This window comes from Diachasmimorpha longicaudata, chromosome 15 (assembly GCF_034640455.1).
Source record: "Diachasmimorpha longicaudata isolate KC_UGA_2023 chromosome 15, iyDiaLong2, whole genome shotgun sequence".
Taxonomy (NCBI): domain Eukaryota; kingdom Metazoa; phylum Arthropoda; class Insecta; order Hymenoptera; family Braconidae; genus Diachasmimorpha; species Diachasmimorpha longicaudata.
Window position 1 is genome coordinate 6,553,064 of NC_087239.1, and position 27,126 is coordinate 6,580,189.

Below are 27,126 nucleotides of genomic sequence, written 5' to 3' on the forward strand. Positions count from 1 at the left end.
TGTTGTTTCTCCCTCTACCCTCCCCCTTCCCATTCCCCCTGGCCGAGCGGTGGCCAAATTTAAAAAGGGTTGGAGAGATGCAACAGTGAAACGTCAACGATTCAGCTATTTTTAGAGCTGCTTGGCTGCGGAGGCTGAGTGTAGAACATACTATTTATGACTTTGTGTGGGCTATGTTATGGATACTACATGAAGGGGATGATGAAAGGGATATTCACCGCTGCTTCAGCATACGAGCATGAAAAATTTCGAGTATTATGAGAGAATGTGCACGTACACGTGCTCAATTTCGAGGTGGACAATGTCATCGGGTACCGAAATTCCGTGTCTTTAGGATCAAAAACATTCACAGCTCCCTTCCCCGAGGGCAATATGATAATCCCGGTTATTCAGACCAGTATTATTTACGCCTGTTTATTTTCACAGTAATTTAACCATTTTTTTCGGACAAATGGGATTTACCCTGTGAAAAAATATATTCCATCCCCCGACTAGAAATATCATCTTCGGAGATTTTGGAAAGATTTCGTAGAAATAAATGAAGGGGGGATTGTTCATAGGGGTGAGTGGGACAAAATTCATGACTCTTGAGAGTCATCCTGTTATCAGTCCTATTTGACTTGTACGACCTTGCGCACGTTTGATCCTCAGATCATATCCTTTTCGTAGGGGATACATGGAAACGTTCACACCGGATGCATTTCACTAACAGACATTCAGAATGGCTCCGAAGGGTGTAATTGGGAAGTAAATTGTCATCCCTTCGACCGATGAGCTGTCACAATAACACCTCAGTTGGTGTGACGGAAACGCAATGTGTTCGCTGCTTTGCGTCGTCGTTAATCCCCAGCGTGCGGGGCTTTCAACGCTTGAGCTGTCCCAAAGGCCGGACGGTAGATAGGAATAGTGCGTATTAGGGGGTGGTAAGGGTCTAGAGATGCGAGGTGACGTCATGAATAAGGAATTTAGGTCACAAAAGGATCACCGTTTAACCAAAATTTTTCTAATAGACACACTTCCCCACGCAAATTCCACCTGAGTGCTAATTCCTGAGGTTTTCCCACTCTCACTTGACATTTCCCCTCCCCACACCATGCAGCATTGTGTACATCGCAATTACATTGTGTACATTGCATACATCAGTCGAGTTCACCCTCAGCCCTAAGACCCCAATTATCACCGAGGAGTTTTTACACTCGTCGCCCAATGGTCATCAACCCGCAATAAAAAATGCTGCTCAACATCAGTATTTACCTTGACTCCGTATACATCGATGCCACAACAAGATATTTTTAATAAAAAAATTCCCTGTACTACTTCCGAGAAATGACCACAACAATTAATTAAAGATTTGAAATGTAGAAGCGCAAGGGAAAAGCATGAGATGATTAAAGAAAAATCCTGTTGAACAAGTAAAATGTTCACCGAGCGGAACAGTACCCGTAGCTAGTCACGATAATTGAATCGAGCGGAAAGTAATCACCGAGACTGGGGGCATGTAAAAGTGAATGGCTGCGAGTCACAGTCCAGGAATGGTATAAATCCACTGGGAATTCAAGATGTTACTGCACCGAGGGACAGAGAGAAATGCCCCGAAAACCGAGCAACTCGGGGAAAGGAAGTGGCATAAATAGATGTAACTTTTTGGAGGGTAGCTGACACTCGTACTAAGGGTGAATTCCCTTCCCCAACGAATACACGTAGAGCGTATAGCCACAACGAATCCCAAAACACTCATGACAAGTTTTACTGTCAATGGTCGTTCATTATTTTTTCGCTCTGCTGTTCATCTTGTTTTTATTGTTAGAATGAATGTCACTCTTTGTTTCAGGAAGATTTCTTTGTCAGTGCTGAATGCACGGAAAGAATGTAAATTTTATTTTACTGCTGGGTGATCGTTATCCTTAATGTGAGGAACAGAATTGATTAACAGCAATTTTTCCACAAGAATTGCGCACACAACTTTGTCGTCCTCTCAAGATTCTTCCGAAATCTTCCAAATATTTCGGAAAACTGTTCCCAGGATACATATTCCTCTCTGCGGGACTGTCCCGCCTCATGGAAAGCAGAACGATTATTCACCTCGGCAAATATTAAAAAAAAAATTGTGCTCTTTTTTGGTCCAAGCAAGCCCCATTCAGGATAATGTTTTTATCTCTCCCCACACAGCCTTCCGTCATTTCCTTTCAAAATCTTTGTCGATATATCGGCGCTAAGGAGGGTAATTAATCAAGCTTTCGTGTCCCTTCATTATTCATTGCAAAAGAGAGAACTGGACATTCCCTCGACTAGCGTTTCCATCACTCGTCTTTTTTTTTCCAATAAAAGGTATGAGAGTTTCCCATTAACGCAGGTGTGTGAAAAAAAACACGTGAGGTTGGCGAGTTAATGAAAGCTCCATGGGACGAATAAGCACAACACAAAAATCAACAGGGAGCACTCAAACCTGACCCTCGAAACACCCTCCTTCGATCACCCACAGTCGCCACACTTTTTTCCCATCTCCTCGATACCAAGACTGGGCTTTTTCACTTTGGCTTCGATTGAATGTGAAAAAAAGAAGAATGAAATCAATCCGGAAGGCATATAGGCATCGATGAATGGAGGAAGAATAAAAAACAATTGGTGGGGTTGTCGTGTATCAAATATCACCACCTCCCCCAAGTCCATCTATCAGAGGACAATCGCTTACGAGTGAAAGACATTAGAGAGAAAAAAGAAATCTAAGAAATAAAAATTCTGTGATTCATTGGAATTGTCGAATTTGTTTTTCTCAGCTCGATCTTGTCATTCCTCTACTGACCACCGAGATAACAAGATTACGAACAATGGATATATCCCTTCGGCAATCGATATTGACTCTGAAGGGATCCTGTATACCTATTCTCGAATCACTATTGCGCAACGTGACTAATGCTTCCTCAGGAAATTCACGTATCACAGCGAAGTGATTCGACAATTCGTCAAAAGGATTCAATCGAAGGGGAAATATTCGCCTGGCGCTCGTCGTTTCTCTCTTATGTATTCAATTTCAAAGAGTATCAGCCAGTGATGACCTAGTTTAATGTTTCTAGGGAAGTACAAGGACGCTGATACGAGACGAGGAAATTATTTTCAGACGCATTGTGCATCGGGCGATTTACCATTTGGTACTGGCAATATCGAGTTGATGGCTTTATTTTTGGAACAACGCAATGAGCATGAGCCGCGAGGTGCGACGGTGCACTCAGCCAAAGGCTAAATTTTTTGGCTTTACCACTATTTCCAGGCTATTAATAATTATTTTGCAGGTGCACAGCTATTTTTGACAAAAATTCTACCGTTTTATGAAAGCTCATTAGCGTAAAATGCAAAATCAATGCACGATCATCTGCTTTTATTCTAGTAAACTTCATTACGAGTCAGAATAAAATTTTGGTGTAAAATTTATCGGGAATTTCATTGGAAATTTAAATTCCATTAAAAACGCCTAGTCAAATATGTAGATTCCCAGCTCGATACAAATGTGGCCATATATTTGATTTTCATCTTTCATTTCAACATTGTGATAAATTATGAATTTCGCTTTAGAAAGTATTTGTAAAAATTGTTACAGAGTAGAATGAAGTTTTAAATCAGACATTTTCTTTTGGTGCAGAGATACGAAGAGTTTAAGGGGGGTGGAGAATATCCGCAAGGGATGCAAACCAGCGACTGCCGCTAGACTGACAGTTCTGCAGTTTGCAATCCCGGAAATTGAATGAGAGAAGTTTTCAATTGCAAATTACAATATTTTCCATCATTATAATATTATAATATTCTACGTTATAAGCAGAGCCCGAGAGTTATCCAACTTCGACCCTCGACACTGACTGACACAGATGGATATGACGTCTGTTTAGCTATATTTGTTTTTCGCTATTTGTTTTTAAAATCCTTTTACTTGCACATTAAATTCGACTGTCCCATAATTCCATACAAATTTCCCGGTTAAATATGAAACTTAAATACAAAATTATTTTATTTTTTAAACGAAAAATTTATCAATCCTCATCAATGATTCTGTTGTCGATAACAAATTAAACATAATCATTTATAAAAATAATCGGGCCAAAGCATTTGCCACAGAAAAACCAACTCAACCAATGTTCAAATAGATTAATTGCCCCTGTATACTGCATCGTACTCTCAGCATATTAAAATATCCCCTCGAATTTTATTTCATAAATGAAAGAGGTTTTTCGACGCATCAGTGTAAGCCTCTGAGAGCGCTCGCTGTGGGAAAAAAAATGTATGTCGGGGCTAAAAGCTCGAAAAAGTAGACAGCACTGGAGAAGAACGAAAACTATAGAGAGATTTTTTGACCATCACCAGTATTTAGAAATTATTTTTCTCTTATTAAAGCTTGAAGATAATGCTTTCAAAAAGCCCTCACCGCGCCTGCATCTCTTTCACCACCTACCCTTGTCAACCTGTGACAGAATTTCTCTTGTTGGAAATAAAGACGGAGAGAAAGCAACGCGTGAAAATATGACCCACACCCTCCTCAACTTTTCATGTATATCATCATAATGCAACGCGCAGAAAAAGCGCCTGCGTCTTTGCCCTGTGTACACGTCATCTTTTTAGTCGTTCGGAGAACCAATGTAATTGTGCTATTACGTTATTACTATGGGTACTTTCTAAATGCGCAACTCATAATTTTTTACAGGTCATATTTATTGCAGTCGCGGAAATTTTATGAAATTCTCGGGGAAATGAAGCAGCTATTCTCATGGGGTTAATATTTAAACGACGTGCTAAAGAAATAGGTGGGAAATTTCAAATTTTACTTGGATTTTATGGACATTTATGAATTTTCAAGTTTTTCCTAGGACGACCTTCAAATATAATGAAAAAAAAATTCACAGGATCCAACGCAGACAATTCAAAGAATTTTTTTCAATAAAAAATGTATATTTATCCAAGTTTAAAGCCCTCAACTTCTTGATTAACATCCCAGCTCTATCTTCTATTAAAATGGAAATGTCAAGAGTTGGGAAAGTTTCACTCAATAACGTTGAAAACGCAATACTTAATATTCGATCAAACTTGAGACTCGATGCAAGGACCCATCGAACGGAAAAAAAATCAAGCGAAAATTTTCATTTTCAATTCAATTCCCCTCCTCCCCCAGAGGCACACTCGCCTCTGCCATTCGCGGTAACGACAATAGTCCATCCATCCCAAAAGGTCCCCAATTATTCACTAATAATTTACTCCTCTTTCCTTAATCCCCCGATTCGTCCCGCGGTCGAGAAAAATAAAGCACCGAATGTAAACAAAAATTCTAGACGTGAACAATCCTGTTACTACCATTAACCGGTTCTAAGTGATACTTTATACTTATGCGAGCTGTGCGGATGAGCCCCAGCTGTTTTGAAAATGCGGAAGCATCTGGTAGACAGGTACTTTGGCACCGAGCCCACCAGAAGCTAAACATCAAGGTCTTTCCCGAAAAAAAAAAACATCCGACTTTGGGGGACTAGGGGAGAAATTGAGGGAACTATGCCGAAATCAAAACAACTACAGTATTTTAAAGGAGACAGTTTCGATTTTTGTTAAAACTGTAAAAATTAATTATCCAGGACATTGCAATAATTCTGCTGAATAATTTTGCAGGCTTTTACCAAATAAAAATTTATCAGTTAGTCTCAAATGATTAAATCATATTCAAATTAATATCCAGTTGTAACAATTGGACTGGCTCCTCCAAATCAACAAATATTAAACAAATTCGATCCCTCAATGATGAAAAATCTCCAGACATACCTTTTGTTGATGAATCAACTTTGATTTTGGTGGAGTTAATGCGACGGTAATCACTGGTAACGTCAGTCTCTGCACGCAACAGGACTATTCATCATCCATCAGAAGTGGCGCAAACGCCATTTAAACCATCCTATTTTTATAAACAATTATAAGGTTAATCCACAGGTTTGGATGGAGGTGAGTGAGGTAATCGCCACTTATTCCCCACTAACACCGTCGACAATTAATAACCACACAAGAGCATCGAGCAGTCTAGGCCAATACACAACAGTCACTTATCACTTAATTCACTGAATCACTCACCGCTAAAGTAAACACAACTCTCACACCGAATGAAAAGAAATTTCACAGTTAAAATAAATTCATCGACTGAAATAGCCCACGATATTATTCCATTTGCTATTTCCGTGATATTATTGTTCAGGAAAATAGCCCCGGCACTCCAATCCCAAATGATGGACAAAATAAAAGAGCAGGGAAGGGAGAAAAAGGTGAAGTCCCCGGTGTAAACAGAATTGAGACGAGAGCCCGGTGCAAATCAACGAGGAAAACTAGCCCCGAGGGATGCGGATTCCTCCGAGATCCTGTACCACCCCAGCACTTCAGATCGCTCTCTCTTATTGGTACTCATCGAAACTTTTATTCTCCCTCTTCTGTCCATTCACCGGATTGAACAGCATTATGCCCACAGACTGTCCCGAAGTGATGAAAATGGAGCAAAAGGTGAAGGATGAACAGTAAAATGCCGGTGAGAATGATTCACGAAAAACAGTTGCCGCTGTACCGCGCGGCAATAATACCGATAGCCATTTTGTTTTGTACGGCGTCGGGGGGCGGGGAAGCTGCTGACGATTTATGCAATTACACTCGATGATCTACACCATCCGAGATTAATTTTCCGATGATTCTTTATGCGTACACTTATCGACAATTTCAATGCCCAATGGATTATTCGATAACTCACTTTCATATCACGATGTCAACAAATCTAGTGAGGGACAGTCATTTACACTGGGCCTTTGTTACGATGATAAACAAGCGCGCGAAAGCCCACGGAAAAACCGAGAGTGATGCACACGTACCGCTGTGCCAAAGCGAACTGGCGTCCTGCAGGCAAGCAGCGCCCCTACAGTGGCCGTTCAACGAACCATCGGGACTACGTCCCCCTTCCCTTCCTCCCAGTTCACACGAAACTCCCACATTTTCCTTTGCTCCCTCTCGCTCTTTACCTCTTTTCATTCTTCACCAAATGTACGACACGAATCCTCTCGCACCCCCGGTCCTCCTTGACGGCTACACATGGGGAAAAATGAGTGAATTTAATAAATTAGCGTTACAAAAATATTTTTTCAAAAGCAACAAATTAGTTTTTCTTTCTATGGCATTTGTGGTATTTTAATGTAATATATTGGGAGAAATGGATACCAACAAATTCAAGTTGATTGATTGAAAAAAATATTATTTTCTGGTGCTCGCCAGGTGTATTATCTACTGAATTATTATTTTTGTTAATTTATGGGAGTAAAGAATAAAGAATATCTTGAAGAAATCTTGGAAAAGTATAATTTCTTGTTAAATTATGTCTCCGTGTATATGATACATGGGATATGACGACCCTGTAGATGAAGTGAGCGAATCATCCTATTAGTAGGTCAAAGACACAGTAATACATTGGATAGGGGAAAAAGCGATATATTTCGACTCTCCACGCCCACAGAATTTCATCAAGTTCAAGTTTGTCTCAATTTCCTCATCGATCTTAGTGATATTTGTCCTGAATTATAAGATCGAGATTGCTCAACAAATGGCTCATCTACCGGTCCCCGGGGACAATAAAAAAAAAGTCCCCATGAAATTTTTAGCCGGACCAGAGGCCAATTAAAAAGAATTTATTGCAGGATGATAAGTCCTCTGTTACATGACTGTCTTATATTTTTTAAAACTACTTACGAACGATGGATGATACAGTTAAGCGACTGATCGGCTTACTGAGCTTTCGAGATTAAATTGCTGTAGTCATGGCAGCATAAAATCGTTTGAAGGAAGAGAATGAGATCGTTATACGATATCTGGTCTTTCGTGAACCGGGTGAGCTTGGACGATAAGTCTAGTGCGTGGGAATTGTAGTGGGATTTTTATCAAGAAGGGAAGGAAGATCCTTGTGATTTTCTACATCGTTGAAAATAAAAATGCAATTCAGCGAATATTTTTGATTATATTAACCCTTCACATTGCCAAACCCTTTTCATTTTTTCCCTTTTAATTATGTTTCGAATTAATGACTATTATATGAATTGTCATAGAGACAAATGTTATCGATTTTCGTCGCTAAATGCCACATTATTTAAAGATAATTTTTTATCAATTAGTAAGTGATCTCTGTGAAATCACACCTCCTAATTGTGACAAAAAAACACCCAATAATAATCCTATTAATTACCGCGTTCATTTGACAATTCAAGTAACTCGGTGAAACGAGTGAAATTCACATTTGAAATTAGAAATTTAAACTGAGCCACACTTGCATAACTTTATTCATATGTCATATTTGCACCGCTCCCATATCGTGAAATATTTACTGAATGGGCTCATTGAACCCTGTGAAGTTTAAATTTGAATTTCACTCGACGCTGAAAATTAATCCGTTTAGACTTTCGATTACGATTTCCCTCAGTTCAACTCTGTGGACACTATACATATATTCAAGTGAACCAGATCGCATCGGGATACTGATTAAAACTCCAAATGAAAACATGAAAATTCGAATAGTGGGAAATTGGACCACATGTAAAGTTCAATTCTCGAGTAGAATCCCGAAATTTTGGCGGGTATTTCAACTTTCATGTTCATTAAATTTGAGAATGTGGATTCGTTTTTTACTGTAGAGAGGGGGAAAGCAGGAGAAATTTTTTATCCTTCTTGATATTTATTTTGCTCTAAAAAAAAACACCCATGCGATCGCGAATGACCCAAATATGAAAAAATGGGGGTGGATCGGTGGAGGTTCTGTACTCCCTCGCGAGGCTCAGTGTGTTGGGATGGGAGAGGGAAGGAGCGGGTGTGACCTTTCCCGTGTTGCCACACTCCCCTGGCGAAGAGTTGGAATACAGTCGTACAACATTCTGGAATCCATTTTGTATTACTCGCGGAGAAACAATGAAATTTGAAGGATCGAATACTAATCCTATTATAAAAAAGAGACCCGTGTACAGATCGATATCGATATTTCTCGAAGAAATATCTCGAAAATGCGTAAGCGTAAGGCAGAAACCGACGCGACATCTGTCGATTATATTAGTCACACATTGGACTGGAACAAATGAGGGGGGGTTCCGTTTGTACTTTTTCAACTGTACAAATGATGAACTGTAGAGAGCATTTTCAAACGTTGAGAGCACCGGTGTGCAGGAATTCAACTATCGAGACAAAAATGTGGCTGTACATGTGGACCCACGTGCCACATGAAATTTTTGTCTCGACAGTTGGATCCCTGCACACCGGTGCTCTCAACGTTTGAAAATTCTCTCTACAGTTCATCATTTGTACAGTTGAAAAAGTCCAAACGGAGCCCCCCCGAACAAATGAACTGGAACAAATGAACTGGAACAAATGAACCGGTAAAAACCATCACATTTGGCAACGGGTTTGAGTGTTTTTCTCCTATCATTTAATTATAAAAAGGAGATCATTGAGCATCGTGAAACATCATGACATCACCTATTAAATATACGACCAACAGAGCCATTGATCATTTCAATGTTGGAGCTACACTCATGTAAGTATTCCTATTATTATTTAAAAAAAATGGACATATTTAAAAAATTTATTACGTATTCAATCATCATAACCTATCCTTGACACGTGTTCGGAGAGTAATTTAATTTTTTTTTCTTAGGAAAATCATCGGCTACGTCGACTGTATTGAAGGCCTGAGGGAGCTGCCAAAATCTCCATCTAAGTGGATTTATAAGTGCATTTTGAATAATAATAATGGCAGAAGGGTTCGCATACTTTGCTGGGGGGATGATGCTCTCAAATATAATGATGAGATCAAGATGTATCAGGTACAGTGATTTCCATGCAAAAATAAAAAAAGTGAAATTGTCATATATAATACGACAAGAGCTTCGGAATTATCGAGTATTTCCCGATAGATTCGTTGCAAACAAATGAAGGAGTCAAGTTTTTCAGGTTAAAAAATCGTCAAATTTTCAGGAAAATGACTTTTCCTGAAAAATTTGACGACTTCGTTTGTACGCAGGGAACCTAGAGGGAAATACTCGATAAGGTTGAAGCTCGAGTGGTATTCAGGGGATTATTTTTCCTATCCAAATTTCGGCAAAGAGAATTGTGCCATGAAATGAAGAGAGGTTTATTTGGTTAAGTTATCGTTTGTTTTTTTATATATAGCCTACCCGCAGAATTATCAAAAAATTATCGCATATAATACCACAAGAGCTCCGAAATTATCGAATATTTCCCGATAGGATCGTTGCAAACAAATGAACGTAAGAACGTACGTTATTTATTTGTAGAGAACCTTGAGGGAAAAAAAAAAACAACGAATAAATAACATAAATGCTCAGTTCAGTTTTCTGTTTTGGAAAAAAATTAATATCTATGCGAATATCTGTATGAATATCTATGATAATACATGAAAAATGTGAAATGTTACTTTTTAGATAATAAAAATCACTGGAGGGATTATTAAAGCGGCCAATCCACAGTATCGGCGATCAACGGACACTGTGGGCGATAAAGAATTCCAATTTGGACGTGGGAGCACTTTCGACATCCTTGGCACATTTAATATTACGAATGGAGCTGACAATGGAAAGTCGAAGGTCATCTCATATGAAAAAATTGAGATGGAGAACGTGTGTGCTGCTCGCGGGCCAGTCCAGATCACTGGATGGCTCAAAGAGCCATTCAGAACCATTACCACGGTAAGTGGTTCAAGTTATGGATGTGGCATGTTTTGCACAAGGGTTCATCGCATGACCATTCACGTTGTGACGTACATCCCGAGAGAAGACTTGATCGAGGGAATTAAAATGACCATCAAAGGTCGAGTTGATCGTCGTGGGGATGGTTTCGTTCTAAATATTAACAGCATGGATGACATCGCAGTCCTGACTGAGGATGTAGCCCTCAATGAAGATGAGTTGGATGATGCTGTCGAAGCACCTCCTCTCACTCTCAAACGAGGGGCAGTTGAATCTGCATCTGGAGAGGCGATGGACGTCGCGAACAAGGTACTTTTTTTTATTAATGGTTATGGTTATCCAAATTTAATTACTTTTAATTTTTCATTATTGTCCCTCCAATGCAAGAGAATATTGCAATATTTTCATCTAATGTTGGCTTAGTTTCAAGCAGAATTCAGTAGAATATTTTCATTAGAACATTAATAAAAAAAAATTTATATGGAAATCTAAATGAAAATGCATTGAATCATTCATTAAACAGTTATTAAGAATAGATAATCTTTTTTGTTTCAGAAACTGAAAGCTGAATAGCTTTAATGACGTGCTATTTGCTCTGGAAGTTCAATTGCAAAATTGAAAATTTTTTCTACAACAAGTTCTAAACTGTTATTTTTTCACACAAAAATTGAGTTCTATAACAAGTTTCACACTGTTATTTTTTTACGCAAAAATTGAATTCTATAATAAGTTTAATACTGTAATTTTATTACACAAAAATTGAATGTTTTCTATAACAAGTTGTAAACTGTTATTTTTTCACACAAAAATTGAGTTCTATAACAAGTTTAACACTGTTATTTTTTTACACAAAAATTGAATGTTTTCTATAACACGTTGTAAACTGTTATTTTTTTACACAAAAATGAAACATTGACAAGCTTGAGCTCTTTAAGAAGGTGATTTTTTACTTTTAAAGACTGCCAACTTCATAGCAGTAAGGTTGATACTCATTTAGCTTTAACAACCAAAACAGATGGAATTATAATAATCTATTCATTAACATTAGTATTTAGTCAGAATTTATTTCAATATGTGGCCCTGTTTTTGAAGAAAAAGTATTACAAAACATTTGTATTTTTTATATATAACAGAGAAAACTAAAGACTGATTAATTTTATGATTGAAATAGATAAAGCTCTCCGGAATCACAGATAAGTGATACAAAGGATGTATTCATATTAATGTTTGTTCATAGTTCTTAATATATGTTGTACTGTCAATTATAATTGTTGGAACATTATTTTTGTTTTCATTTCAAAATCCGTCCCACTCCTGTAAATATTTATTGAACGTAAGCGGCATCGGTTTGGAGTTAATGGTTTCATTATTAAAAATTTAAAACGCGATTTTTTTGCAGACATCCAGTTTGAACCTTCCCTACGGTTGTAAGTCGCAGGTATACACCTTGGTGCGGCAACACTGTCTCCTGTCTCACTGTCTCTCCTGGTTATGTGAAGGGAATGCGACTTACAACCGTAAGGAAGGATGCAAAATTAGTTCTGGCGCTACCGCTAGGACATTTCGTGGTTGATGTGTGGTCTCTGTTGAGGGCTCCAAAAAAATTTGTCATTTGTTTTTGCGGTGGAAAGCGCTTTTAGACAGATATCCCCTCCCTCTTCTCAATGTCATGCACATGTACTGGAAGTACGCTGAAGTTTATTAATACTCATAAACTGCAGCAACAGTAATCGTTCTGAAATAATTATCGTCATCCAGTTATTGCAGTCACGGCAATTACATTTTACACCTGAGCTTCTTTTCGGATATGGAATGTACATTCGGTGTGTGCCAATAAATTGAATGGAGGTGAGTATTCATCCATTTATGTTATTATTATCATGTTTAACCTTTAATATTCACAAAAACATTACAAAAATAAGGGCACATCAATCATGAAGTCTCCGTAATTTTCGATTCTCAAATGGGAAAAATTATTGGAATGGAAATGGGATTCTTCGAATTCAATCTAAATACACAATTCTGTTTTTTGTTGATTCGATAATTTTTTATAGGAATTTTTTCATAGGATTTTTTTTTGTTTAATAACAAATCCATCCATACCAATGATTTTTAATGCCATGGGGAAGTAAAAAGCGCGATTCTAACGTGGCTTCGATCAATTTGATCACCTTTTATAGATAGGATATTCTTTGGATCATCTGTTTTTTTTTCAGTTTTGCTTTGTGGCGGCTACCTATCAATTATTTGTGGATAACTTTTGTTGGCTTTAGAGGAGAGTTTGCATATTAAAGGACAGATTCACTAAGACACTGGCCATAAAAATAAAATCGTGAGTGTATTATTCAACTACTTTTCAATTGTTAATTGTTATCATGAATGAAATCATGTTTAACCTTAAATATTCACAAAAACTACAAAAATAAGGGCACATCAATCATGAAATGTTCGTAATTTTCGATTCTCAAATTGGGAAAAATTATTGGAATGGAAATGGGATTCTTTGAATTCAATTTAAATAACACACAATTCTATTTTTTGTTGATTCGATCATTTTTTATAGGAATTTTTTAATAAGATTTTTTTTAGTTTAATAACAAGTATATCCATACCAATGATTTTCAATGCCCTGGGGAAATAAAAAGCGCGATTCTAACGTGGCTTCGATCAATTTGATCACCTTTTATAGATAGGATATTCTTTGGATCATCTGTTTTTTTTTTCAGTTTTGCTTTGTGGCGGCTACCTATCAATTATTTGTGGATAACTGTTGTTGGCGTTTGTTGGCTATTGTGGGTTTAGAAGAGAGTTTTCGTATTAAAGGGCAGATTCCCTAAGACACTGACCATAGAAACAAAATCGTGAGTATATTATTCAACTACTTTTCAATTGTTATCATAAATGAAAATAAATTGAAAAAGCCAAATTAATTTTTTTTCTTTTTCAGTGGGAGTCTGCAGATTAAACTACCGTAAACCATTTTACCTGTATACCAATAATTATATCTACACTGAAATTCAAGAAAAAAATCTTAATAAGCAGAATATTATATCAAGAATACCACAGAAAATTTACCTATACAAACGAATAGAAAATATTACCATAAAACCGACTGATTATCCGAATACCTTCAAAGTTCAACAATATTGACCAATTGTTTCATATTATTTGATTCTAAACATTATTGTCAATTTTCACTAAATAATAGTTATACATATTGAAAAAACCAACCAAATAAAAATAATTCAAAGTGAATAGACCGTACCATTTATTTATTTTTTAATTTTCAATTTAATTGTTTAAAATATAAACATGCCTAGAAAAACAATCCAGCGGACAAAGGAAGAACAAGAAGAGTTTCAAAGGGTAAGACGTGACAGAAATGCTGCATATCAACGTAAATACCGTGTAGCATGTCGAAATCAACAGCGTTATTCAACTCATATTTCAATGGATCAACTTTCTGGTAATATTAATCAAACTGAAGTTGAACATGATACCTATTATCAAAAAGATCAAAACAATACTGTCACAGAAGTTGGAATTCCAGACTTGCAAACGTCCACTATTAATACCAATCTTTCCACAATCTCTACCACATGTAACAATCATCAATATCAAAATTCGAATGGCTCTCTCCTCGAATCCAACATGTCTTCTGAAATGTCTGTAATCCAAATTAGGGACCATCAAAATGAAATATTTCATAAACAAACCCACGATAGCAGACCTCTCACTCAATGGAGATCCAATGAAGAACAAGAAAGGCAGAGAATCCGACGTGAGAAGAATGCTACATATCAGCGCGAGTATCGTGCGAAACGTCGGAATCAACGACAAAATTCAAATCGTATAATTCATCATGTTGATTTTTGCGATCAACCAATATTTAACCAAATTTCCGGAGAGATTGATCAAAATGCAATTGAACATGATATTTCTCATGAAGGGAATGATAGTAATCATACAGTCACAGAAATCGAACATCCAGTCCCAATGTCCAATATTGACAAAAATCTTCCCACGATCAGCGATATCACAAGTAGTAATCATCAACGTCAAGATTTGAATCACCCGCTTTTAAAATCCAACATGTTTCCTGAAATCTCTGTAATCCAACGTGATATTCATGTTCATCAAAATAGAATCGAAAATGAGCTGTTTCAGGAACAAGGCCATGATGATAGATCAATTATTCAACAGATATCTAATGATGAAAAAGAGAGGCAGAGAATACGACTTAAAAAAAATGCAGCATATCGGCGCGAGTATCGTGCGAAACGTCGAAATCAACAATACAAATCAGACGTCATTCATCAACTTGATACTTGCTTACAATTGACAATCGATGAAGCTTCTAAAGGTAGTCACCAATGTGCACCTGAATATCATATTTCTCATGAAGAGAATCATAATAATAATGATATTATGCCAGGAATAAAAATTCCGGTCCATTTGAGTATAGACCGCTCTGATACCCACCTTCCCACCATAGATGCTGCGTCTAACAATTATGATTCTCATTTGTCAGGGAGGAGTAGATCGAATACCATTTGTGATACTACAGGACAAGAAAGCAAAGAACACTACATTGGTCCAATGAACGTTGTGTGTCGTCATTGTCGTGCTAAACATTTTGCGGCTGAAAAAGTTCGAAAAGATTCTTTTAATGATTGTTGCAGCCACGGCGAAGTTGCTCTTGAACCTTTGCCAAATCCACCACTTATTCTCCGAGATCTTTTCAATGGTACTCACGAACAATCAAAACATTTCCATGAACGAATACGTTGTTATAATAATGCATTTGCATTTGCATCGTTCAATGCTAATTTAGTCAATTTCTCTGATCGGCGTCCTGGCCCGGTTTGTTTCAAACTCCATGGCCAAGTATATTATCAATTTAATAAAAGTCTCTACCCCGAGTCTAATGAAACTCCATGCTACGGTCAACTATTCATAATTGATCCAGATGAGGCTACAGATGTCCGATGCAATTTGATGTCTACACTGAATCGCGAAGTCGTTGAGGCGATAGATAATTCCCTTCGTCAGTGTAATTTATTTGCTCAGTCTTATCGAATGATGCATGAAGAACTCCAATCAATGAGAAACGTGAACACAAACGAGGAACCCGAAATGCAATTGATATTTTCACTCAAACCTGGAATCGATCAAAGACGATACAATTTACAAAGAATTAATGAGGTGGCTGCCATTTTTACTACTGCCGCTGATGGTGATATGCCAGAGTCTTATGTTTCAGTTCGTAATAAAGGTACAAAAGAACTTCAATTTGTCAATTCTATGGATCCCAACGTTGAACCATGGATTTACCCTTTGTTTTATCCCCATGGTACCCAGGGTTGGAATAAAAATTTACCTTGCGTGAATAGAGCTAAAAGAGTATCACGAGCAGCATATACTAAATATCGAATGGCTGACAGAGACGATAATATGATCTTAAAAGGAGGACGATTATTTCAACAATGGGTTGTCGATAGTTACGTTAAAATTGAGAAAGATAGGTTGAACTATTGCAGGCAAAATCAGAAAACTCTACGCAGTGATACATATCAAGGCTTGGTAGATCATCTACAACAACGCGCGAATGGTTCTGATTGCCAAGTAGGTAAAATGATAATCCTTCCATCAACATTCACGGGTTCGCCACGTAATATGTTACAGAACTATCAAGATGCAATGGCTATTGTAAGGAAGTTTGGTAAACCGGATTTATTCATCACTATGACCTGCAATCCTAATTGGATTGAAATAAAAGAGAATTTACTGCCCGGACAAACGGCGTCTGATAGGCCAGATATTGTTTCACGAGTTTTTGATATAAAAAAAGAAGAGCTCATTAAAGATGTTATTAAAAAAAACTTATTCGGCGAAGTATGCGCATATGTATACGTGATTGAATACCAAAAACGTGGATTACCACACATGCATCTATTGGTAAATTTGAAACAGAATAATAAAATTGTTACTCCTGATGCTGTTGATAGATACATTTCTGCGGAAATTCCCGATCGAGAAACAGACACAATCCTTTACAATATTGTTTTGAAAGACATGATTCATGGGCCATGTGGTAGTTGGTGTAAAGATGAGAAAGGCAAATGCACAAAAAATTTTCCAAAAAAGTATCAAGAAAATACTTCAATGGATGAAAATGGATATCCTACATATCGTCGAAGAAATACCGGTACTTATGAACGTTCTAATGGCCAAATGACTGATAATGCATTCGTTGTTCCTTACAATCCTTATTTATTGGAAAAATTTACATGTCATATTAACGTAGAAATTGTTTCTAGCATCAAATCTGTGAAATATTTATATAAATACATATACAAGGGTCACGATTCAGCCTCAGTTATTGTAAGTAATACAGAAAATCAGAACGAAATTCATCACGATGAAATCCGAAATTTTATAGATACACGATATGTATCTCCAGTGGAAGCATGCGATCGAATATATGGTCGACCTATCCAGCATAAAAGTCATTCAGTTATGCGATTACCAGTTCATTTACCTAATCAACAAAACATCACTATCAATGAGTTTGAAGATGAAGACGGTTTGAGATCAGCATTAGAGAAAACAAGTATGTTAATGGAATATTTCTCTTTGAATCAACGAGACCCGGAAGCGAGAAATTACACGTATGGGGATATTCCATCACATTACGTTTACAAAAAATTACCAAATTCAAATGAACATAGGTGGGAAAAACGCAAAGCACATTTCAATACGATTGGCCGAATGTATTCAATAAGTCCAACTCAACTAGAATTATTTCATCTTCGATTACTTTTAATAGCAGTTAAAGGTGCCACTAGCTTTGAAGACCTCACGACAGTCAATGGTCAATTGTGCAATACATTTCATAGTACGTGTTTAGCATTGGGGCTTATTGAGGATGATCGAGAATGGGAACGTGCCTTGACTGAAGGAGAAATTTGGATGATGCCACGTCAACTGAGACATTTATTTGTACGCATTTTAATATATGGCCATCCAAACCACCCAGAAGTACTCTGGGAACAATTTAAAGATGCTTTCTCTCAAGATTTTCAACGTAATTATAATGAATCCGAGGCTCAGAAAAGAGCATATGCTCATATCAATACAATCCTCATGAATGAAAGGTCCAGCTTAAGCGCATTTGCGACAATGCCACCATTAGATGAATACGAAGTAGATGTCAATGATGGTAGCGATGATCAAATGTCAATTGAAATACACGAGACCATTGGTCATAATCAATACGCTCAATTAAATACTAAACAAAAAGAAATTGTTGACAAAATTTTGAATATAGCTATGTCTACTGAGGAGCTATCATCTTCCTGTTTTTATATCGATGGTCCAGGTGGCTCAGGGAAGACATTTGTTTACACAACTTTATATCATTTATTAAAAGCTCAAGGAAAATCTATCTGTACAATGGCTTTCACAGGTATCGCAGCCATCTTGCTTCCTCAAGGAAAAACGTTGCACAAAACTTTCGGTATCCCCGTTCCTATATTGCCAGATTCGGTTTCTAATATAAAAAGTCAATCGAAGGAGGCTGAATATTTGAGAAATGTTGATTTTTTCATCTGGGACGAAGCACCTATGGCACCTAGATCTGCAATGGAATTAATTGACCGTACATTACGTGACTTGATGGATACTCATTTACCGTTTGGCGGAAAAATTATGTTGTTAGGAGGAGATTTCCGGCAGTTATTACCAGTGACTCCAAATGCAACGAGGTGTGAGTTGGTCAACTCTTCAATCAAATTTAGTCATTTATGGAAGAATTTCTTAATATTTTCATTGACAGAAAATATGCGAGCTTTACCGGGAGAGGCAGAATTCGCAAAATACCTCTTATTACTGGGTGATGGGAAATTAAATGATACCGATGATAATCTATTACCTCCAGAACAATGCATAGCTTCAAACAATGATGACATTGTTGAGGTAATATTCAAGAAACTTATTGATGAACGTCGATTTGGAGATCTAGCAAAAACTGCTGTACTAGCAGCACGGAATGTTGACGTCGATGAGATTAATTGTAATGTGACGAAACTTTTGGACGAAACAACGGAGCGTCTCTATACAGGTATCGATAGTGTGGAAAATTGTGATAACGGGGATATCAATGATGCAATTTTACCAGAATATTTAAATACACTCAATCCTCCAAATTTTCCACCGCATGAGTTACGATTGAGAAAAGACTCAATTGTTATGTTACTTCGAAATTTAAGTATTAATGAAGGTTTATGTAATGGAACTCGGCTGCAAATTATAGAACTCGCAAATAATCTCTTGCGATGCCGAATATTGAATGGGGACAAGATGGGAGACATTGTATTTATTAACCGTGTGACATTATACTGTGAAAATATATTTCCGTTTACGTTCAAACGACGTCAATTCCCAGTCAAATTAGGTTTTGCAATGACAATTAATAAAAGTCAAGGACAAACTTTTGATAAAATTGGCATAGATCTCCGCAAGGATGTTTTTAACCATGGACAATTATACGTTGCATTTTCCAGAGTTTGCTCATGGGAGACTTTGAAAATTTTCTTGGGGAGTGAGAGAGATTCTAACACGGTAAAAAACTGGGTATATACAGAACTATACAAGTAATAAATAGGAAACTATTTTTTCCTACCATGATCGTCATTTGACATTTAATACAATCGTAATTTTCCATTTTTTCTGGTATATGAGACTTAGAACGCGCTCTTCCTGACTTGACTGATTGCTGTCGCTACTATAGCTAAATCTCAAATTTGCGGAAATGTTCTCGATTCTGTATACCGTATGCTGCCTTGCACTGTATAGTATATGCAATCTTAGAGCAATCGGAATATATTAAGATATATTTTCCCAATTGTCTTTTTCCATGAGTTTTAATTTTAACTTCGAAGATAGAATAAGAGCATTCATTTTCTACAGTTTTCAATTCTTATGATATGGAAAAGAAGGCGCGTGCGTAGCACGCGCGGACGATCTCGTAGACTATTAAACAACAGAATTCACTATTAAAGACCGAACTCGATGTGAATAATTATTTCCAGTGATATTTTTAAATTGCTGACGAATAATTTACCTCCGAAAAAAGGGGTTGTTTAAATCAAATAAATGGCCCTGAATAAAGTATATCATTCCCCGGAATAAAAATTTTTATTTGATGATTTATTCAAACCAAATAAATTCTTCATTATTTTTAACAAAATTTTATTTTAGCGGAATAAATGTTTTACTTGATTCAACTAAAAATTTTGAATTGAAAGAAATAAATGAGTTTATTTATTTCCTGTTGTCAAAAAATATTGTAGAAAAAATTATTTTTCTTCTCCGCGACAAAGGGATCCACCAAGAATACTGGAAAAAGATTAGGGTAGGTTGGATAATGGGGGAAAGTGAAGAGACAGAAGTTTCCAAGCCAACATAGATTGAATTTCAATGACTGAGTCTCGGGAGCAATTTGTCGTTATCATCACGAGGCGGAAAATTTCCAGGATAAGCGCACAACCAGGAGCTTCACTTCGCGAAACTCGCAGACATGTTCCCTCCCCATTCCACCACCACCACCACCGTAACCCTCCAGCCCCTGGAAGAGAGACAGATGGATAATAGAATGCGAAACGAGGGAGAGAGGTCAGATGGGGGCACCGAGGAAGAGAGAAACTCTGTTCGGGAAGGGATACGTTGTTTTACACAGTAGCGCCTCGCTTAATTACTAGTTAGCAGAAACAGGAGTTAGAGCGTTTAGCTCGCAGTTCACGCCATTCACTGCAAGTTTATACGGTTACTCGAAATCGTCATATACCCTTGGAACTTATGAAAACCCACCGAAATTCACCGGCAATTATTGGACTCGCGATACATATTGTTAATACACCCCTGCAACCATATCCCGTAGCATTATTTTGGAATTACAGATTGTTACCCAACAACTGAAGACTGAAGTTGCTATAGTGTAACACGAGTTTAGCCTGAAAAACAGGCACTCGGATTGGCTTGAATTATTAAATTGCGTTAAATGTCAACTGGAACGTTCCCCCACTCAGTCTGATGTTTTATACATATAGAAGAACTTTTAAAAAAGCAAAAGGGACCATACGATTTCAAGAGGTGTTACACATCCGACTACAAGCAATCTCCACACCCTGACCATTATACCATAGGCTCCTGTTGTCTGGAGTTCACGCAGAAATTGCCGGCTGCAGCAGCATCAACGTTGTTTCGTTGACGCACAGTTTATATTGACCTCATGTCCTTCTCAACACGCTGTCTAGGTGTGTACCACTGCGTTGTAATAGATATCCACGATGGTGTAGAGGAGTGTGATGCTGCAAAAGCCGCGCAGTGCACATGTGTGTTTGTGTAGAAGGGGAGGTTCTGAATTGGTCAACGTTACACAGCCTCAGCTCAACTGTCGAACAGCATTCTCTGTCCTTTGGAGACTGAAATTGCAAGTCTCAGGCTTATCGAATTGGATTATGCGCCCAACGGAAGGGACTGGCCATGTAGACAGAGACATACTCAGTAATCTATCAATACTATCTCGTGTTTTCATAGTCCGGCTGTCATGAATGAATGATTCATCACTCAATATCCGTAATTACTTGGCGACTGGGGTGATTATATCGCGTTTGACTTTAACCAAGTGGTCATCATCTTGTTGGGAGAGTGATAATATTTTATAACAATGAGTTTACCACATTGACTGCATGTGCGTTCATTGTAAAAAACTGTATAAAAAATACACTGTAGATTTATAAGCACGTCGACATCGGAGGAAACAGTGACATTTATTAAATTGCACATTCACAGTACAAGGTGCGAGACTGTTAGCAGGTAGTTTATTCCCTTCCAGCCCTATGACTGACTCTCTCCAACTGTTTTTCCTCCCTATTCAGCTTACAGTTCAGCGTTAAGTATAACATGCGATGTTCCAACGGGTAGAGGGAGCGGTACATGACTCCCAACTACTTTGCATTGTAGCACAATCTACATATATTTCTACCTACACACAATGCAACTGAGACAGAAATCAGAGTTGAATTGAAATGAGTTAAGAAATCCCCAACCACATTCGAGACTTATTTCTTGTCGTTGAATTATTTCAAGTGCTTCGGGCAAATGTGTCAACCTAAATTTCTAACGGAAAATCTACCTTCAACCGTGAACTAAGTCAATTTCAAATTAATTAAACTACTAGTGATGAAGATGAGCGTATGTGTGAGTGTGCCAGTATGTAGAAGTGCATATCCTAGAATCAAGTTTTGTTCATTTCTTGATAATCGCCAAGACCGAAGGGAAATTCACTGTAAAACGGAGAGAAATTTCACTTTGAGCCATGAAGAGAAAATGTTTAAAAAAATCAACAAGTGCCCAGTAAAAATTCCGCGAATAATTCACGTGTCTCTCCCTTCCATAATTTTTACCGGACTTTGGTTATCACTTGAAAATTACTTAACTGTCAAATAATTTTTATTGAGCTATTTGTGTTCGTCCAGAACATTGGGATAATTTTTATAATAAATTTCCCTCCGTCCTCGACTCATCTATTTTCCTCTCTACTAGGACAAGGAAAACATACGCCGATATTACCATGTGGAATAGCCAAATTCTGCCATCAAATGACTCCCAGGGGAGCCCAAGCCAATTATCCCACCGCGATTCCTAACCCCATACAACTCATCCTCAAGTATTTTCAGTTTCGCATGTGTTATTCACCTCGGTGACTGAAAATTCTCCACGGTGCAATATGCCTAGTCATACCCAGTGCAACAAGACCGTCAGAGTTGTCATGAATAGGATAAAACTTGTGAGTAAAGTTGAGGTGAACATTAACATGAAGTGTTGCTATAGTTCGGTGCATTCTAATGGATATTGTTCACTTTTGCGTTATTGTAAATGCCACTGAGCTAAATTGATGGTACATTACGAGGAAACTCACATTGGTTTCGTATTCAATACAATGAGTGAAACAATAGTTCGAGGGAGCACATAAACTTTGTGGAATAATATAACACTTCGATGCCTTTGGGCTGTACTTCCCTCAACATTAACATATCGTCGATTATTGCGAGATATGTAAAATATAGTATTCGCAGTTTAATTTACGCCGGAGAAAAGCTGAATAAAAATTACCCAAAATGTTGGATCATTCTGAAGTAAAGGACATTCAGAGAATAATTACCAAACGAAATTGAATTTTTACGTAGTGTTGGACAAAGCCTCTACTCTCTCTCTCTCTCTCTCTCTCGCTCTCTCTCTGATATATTAACATGTCAATATGCAAAATATGGTATTAGCAGTTTAAATTATATCACCTCCCTCATCTTCCCTCCTCAAACTCTATTCCTAGCAGAATTTAATCTCCATGATTCCACTTAGACTGGGTTTAATAACTGTGCACCAATGGGCTGGAGCGTCCAAGCGAAATAATAACTCTGCGATGACCTGGAAATATCAGGATCAACGAGGTTTCATGGGTGAAGGGGGCTAATTAATCGGAGAAGGAACTGTTGTAAATTTGATCTCTACTCCAACGACGAGCCATGATTTTTTCAGAAATTTATTGCCAGATCGGTGATTATTTTAACTCTCATGAGGAATTCACGTGTTTGTTGACCTCGCATTTTATGACCCCCTGGGTTATTTATGTATTTTTGATGGAAGCTCATCGGATGAAAATATTTGGAATGAGAGGCGGCACCAGGGGGCGGACGACTTCATCATTCATTAAGGATTCTTTAAAAAATAACTAAATAATTGTGCTTTTCATTTTTATGCCAAGACGAAATCGTGATCAACAAAAAGTGGGGAAATGCGAGTTTGGGAGTACTATTATTTTTTATCTTTATTTTTTCGTTTTCCTCCAACTGTGTACAGCTGATTAGGGGAGTAAGATCGCGAGGGGCGACAGAGCATTGCGGTTAGTAGAGAAGGACGGGCAATAGTCAGACCGCAGGGCAACAGTCGTTTACTTTTTTCCTCTAAACGACTGCAGGTGCTGCTCAGGATAAAAACCGCTCAGATATGATGCTCATGATTCGCAGCGAGAGGGAAGCAATCTGTAATCCAGTGTTCCGCAATAATTTTTAAAATAAATTCAAGAAATACCCCGTAATGACAAAATCCTCAATAATAAATCGGACCTGAAATAACCAGAGCCCCATCAATTAATCAATTAAGTCATTTCGATGGACTGTTATCCTTTCAGTAAAAAGGGTGTCAGCTTGAATTCGATTTCTCCGGGATATATCACCTCTGGCTATTCGATTCCGTATTTGACCAAACACAAAGGGAGGCAGACTGCTACAGACAGTTGAAAAGTAATGCTAAACGTTGCACAGCAGGACTCCAGAATCTCTCAACTAGTCGTTAGAATCGAATGGACTCTCAGTTCTTTCGTTTCTCTCCTCGGTGCCATCCCATTTCGCCTGAAACTCAGCTATCATCCGTCCAAACAGACCCGTCAGTAACACACTATTATTTTCTTTCGAGAGTCTACTCTTTCACCTGAACGATAAGACGATGAATCACAGCTCTCAGCTGAATCAATGTTTTTTTTCCCCGAGAAACCCGTCTTGAGAAAATTTTTTTAAAAACATTTTCAAACTATGCTCCTGACAGCTGACGGTTTTTTTTTCATCCACACGTACTTTTTTATCCGGTAAGTTTCAAAGCTCGGGCACTAAAGCGAGATGAGAAAATTTACTCTGAAAAAATCCTCACGTCAGCAACAATGAGAGGAAATAAAAGTGAAGCCTCCAGGTACTGAGTATAATCCGAGCCCCAACGCCACGTAAGATTCAGCTGCACTGAGACTCGCAACAACACAATTACCGGGGGGACAAAGGACTTCTGGGGGAGGGATAGGCCTTGCAGAATTCTTCCTACGTAACGTGGAGGAGTTGGCAAGTACAATGCACCGGGGAGAATTATGCGCTGGACTTTGTGCGAGGGGAACAGTTTTTGTGAGTAACTTAGTTTACTGGAAGGTGATCCTAGAAACTCTGTTAGAAGCGTTTGCGGGAGGGAAAAAAATAAAAAGATGAGGAGATACTGCTGCTGGTAAGAAATGTGGGCGTTGATACACGGATTAAATACCATTTATTGGTACAATTAACTTTTTAACTCATAATTATTTCATTGTATGAATTTCTATTTTTATTCCCCTTAAAGCATTTTTTTTCTTTTATTTCGATAGGGGAAATATTTCTCTCGGTATTTTCTCTTTTCTTTTCTCTCCCACACACCCCGAAAAATCTGTAAAAATGGCCAGAACGTCATAAACCACGGAGGACAATTGTTCTCCCGAGAATCTGCCCGTCGAAGCCCATAATGTCCCCGGAATACACCGATCACTCCCACATGTACGCATTGTTAAGTATTTGGCGCCTCGTCACGTCAGTTCATTCTCACGGTGCAGAATCGATCGGGCGGAAATGCGATATTCCGAGGTACTATCGAAATATCCGATGCGACCATACTCCCTCGATAGAATTCAAGTGGATGAAATTCAGAGCCATTTCGTGAAAGCGTAGATACCCATATCGATTTCATTCTGAATGTCGAAGAAGTGGAACTCCCCACAGAAGCTGAAATAATGCTGCTCTGACGAGAAAAAAAATCGACAAGTGGATATTTCCTTGAATAGGAAAAATGGCCGAAAAATATGATAAGCTACAGATTGTAATCAGAGTGTAGGCGAAGGGGTTTTTTTTTTTCTTAGAGTATCTTGTCCATGTAACAGTGTCCAGCAACTCCAAAATACCCAGATAGTATTGGAACAATGACCCAATTGAATGTCCCTCTGCCTCTCTCCTTGGGACATGGCCGATTGCAATTTCCATTCAAAGTGGTTGTCTCTAAGCTCAATGTAATTCGACCTCGAATTCGACAGGGTTCCATCTAGCTGCGCGTCATCAGGTTTTAACAGGAATGCGACACAACTAAACGTAACCCACTGATGCACTGGCATTGTCTCGTCACTCTCGGCTACTTGATTAAAATTCATTTAGCCCGTACCCGCCAATCCATCTATCAACACTGGGAGAGTGCATTTCACGATTTAATGCGATCTAACGATTTTCAGAATCTGTTGACAAAGTCCTGGAGTAACTTCATTGATGTAAATTGAAGTGATGAGATTGTCCACATATTTCCAGGGAGTGCGAGGTGGATAAATTGAGGAATCAATTTGGTTAACGTTAACGAGCTCATAGGGGATGAGGAATTGATGCTTGATGGATAGTTCATCAGTAATTACGTGTCTTCATTATGAAAATATGTAAATATTGACAATAAGCATATTTTTATGGCGACCTATTGATCGACGTTCATCTGTAGGATCGAGGTATCGAACACTTCTAAAATATATCCGAAAGGTACTAGGTCATATACCCAACCCTACCGCTTTCTTTTCCCCCTTTCTGACGCCTGTTTGCAGTCACGCTAAGGGTGATTCATTTGGAACAAATGGGCGTTCACCGTGATTTGTTTCGGTCTTATTGGGTTTCACCATGTCGACGAACGAATGTTGAATGTAGTTAGAAATTTACGCTTTAGCTCCGGCATTATCATGCCAGTGAGTCAGCCCAACCCCTTGGAACGACGAGGGTATGAATACAGAGGGTTAACGTAATTTATTTCAATGATTACTATTTTTTTTCTGCATAATGAAAGGAGCACCCAGTGGAAAAAAAATATTATTATTGTCTGTTTTATATTGTATTGTATATCTTGCCAGGTATTTTATCTTTTTTAATGCAAAAAATTCTGGATAAATATCATACAGTTGCTCTATGAATTTTCGAGTGCTATCGTTTACAAATTATTGCCTACGTGCATGAATTTTAAGGGACAGCAGTATTCAATTTTTCATTGACTGATAAAAAGTTTTGTATTCAGGGGCATGAAAATAAAGGAAAGTTCAGTGATTTTATTATACGGTGTAGTAAAATTGGTTTCGATAAAGATTTTATCACATTTATATAGTATTTTTATGACACGGAACAGATATTTTACCTGAAGGTATTGTAAATAGACGTAGAATATCCGGTAGAATCAACCGTTGAAGAGGGTAAATCAGGCACCGAAGAGTTTACAAGTCTTGAAAGAATTTGTTAGTGACGAGAGAATGGAGTTTGAATTAATTCTGGGGAATTTTAATGAACTCAGGAGGAAAAATTCACTTAAAAGTATTGAAAATTAAGATAAAACTGTGGCAATGTTGGACTGAGACAGCAGTTTCGTGATGTGATTTGTTCGCTAATTTTAACTGAATATTCCGCTCTGTACACATATGTACATCGACTTTGGAGTTTCAGGCTTTCCTTTCGGATCCTTCGCGTGT

General features: G+C 37.8%; 3 protein-coding genes across 4 annotated transcripts in view; 2 read left to right on the plus strand and 1 right to left on the minus strand.

Annotated features, from left to right (window-relative positions):
• LOC135169738 (uncharacterized) overlaps positions 1-6,875 on the minus strand; it is a 154,014-nt gene extending 147,139 nt beyond the window's left edge. For both annotated transcript variants that reach the window (XM_064135004.1, XM_064135003.1), the window contains exon 1: positions 5,791-6,875. The gene's annotated coding sequence lies outside the window, so the exon portion shown is untranslated. The remainder of the gene's footprint in view (positions 1-5,790) is intronic.
• A 2,102-nt stretch (positions 6,876-8,977) lies between these two features.
• On the plus strand, positions 8,978-13,979 carry LOC135169453 (uncharacterized). The gene is made up of 7 exons (XM_064134491.1): positions 8,978-9,565; positions 9,686-9,854; positions 10,473-11,045; positions 11,292-12,584; positions 12,953-13,068; positions 13,463-13,597; positions 13,684-13,979. Exons 1-4 carry the CDS (start codon positions 9,498-9,500, stop codon positions 11,307-11,309), a joined length of 828 nt encoding a protein of 275 aa, XP_063990561.1. The 5' UTR covers positions 8,978-9,497; the 3' UTR covers positions 11,310-12,584; positions 12,953-13,068; positions 13,463-13,597; positions 13,684-13,979.
• Positions 13,980-14,048: 69 nt separating this feature from the next.
• Positions 14,049-19,394, plus strand: LOC135169496 (uncharacterized). The gene has a single exon (XM_064134547.1). It carries the CDS (start codon positions 14,049-14,051, stop codon positions 19,392-19,394), a length of 5,346 nt encoding a protein of 1,781 aa, XP_063990617.1.
• Positions 19,395-27,126: the final 7,732 nt, after the last annotated feature.

What these genes read in the sequence shown, in the direction of transcription:
- LOC135169453 (XM_064134491.1), top strand. Translation starts at nt 9,498, where the DNA reads ATGACATCACCTATTAAATATACGACCAACAGAGCCATTGATCATTTC. An exon ending in AATGTTGGAGCTACACTCAT is followed by an intron (nt 9,566 to 9,685) that starts GTAAGTATTCCT and finishes TTTTTTTCTTAG; the next exon opens with GAAAATCATCGGCTACGTCG. An exon ending in ATGAGATCAAGATGTATCAG is followed by an intron (nt 9,855 to 10,472) that starts GTACAGTGATTT and finishes GTTACTTTTTAG; the next exon opens with ATAATAAAAATCACTGGAGG.
- LOC135169496 (XM_064134547.1), top strand. Translation starts at nt 14,049, where the DNA reads ATGCCTAGAAAAACAATCCAGCGGACAAAGGAAGAACAAGAAGAGTTT.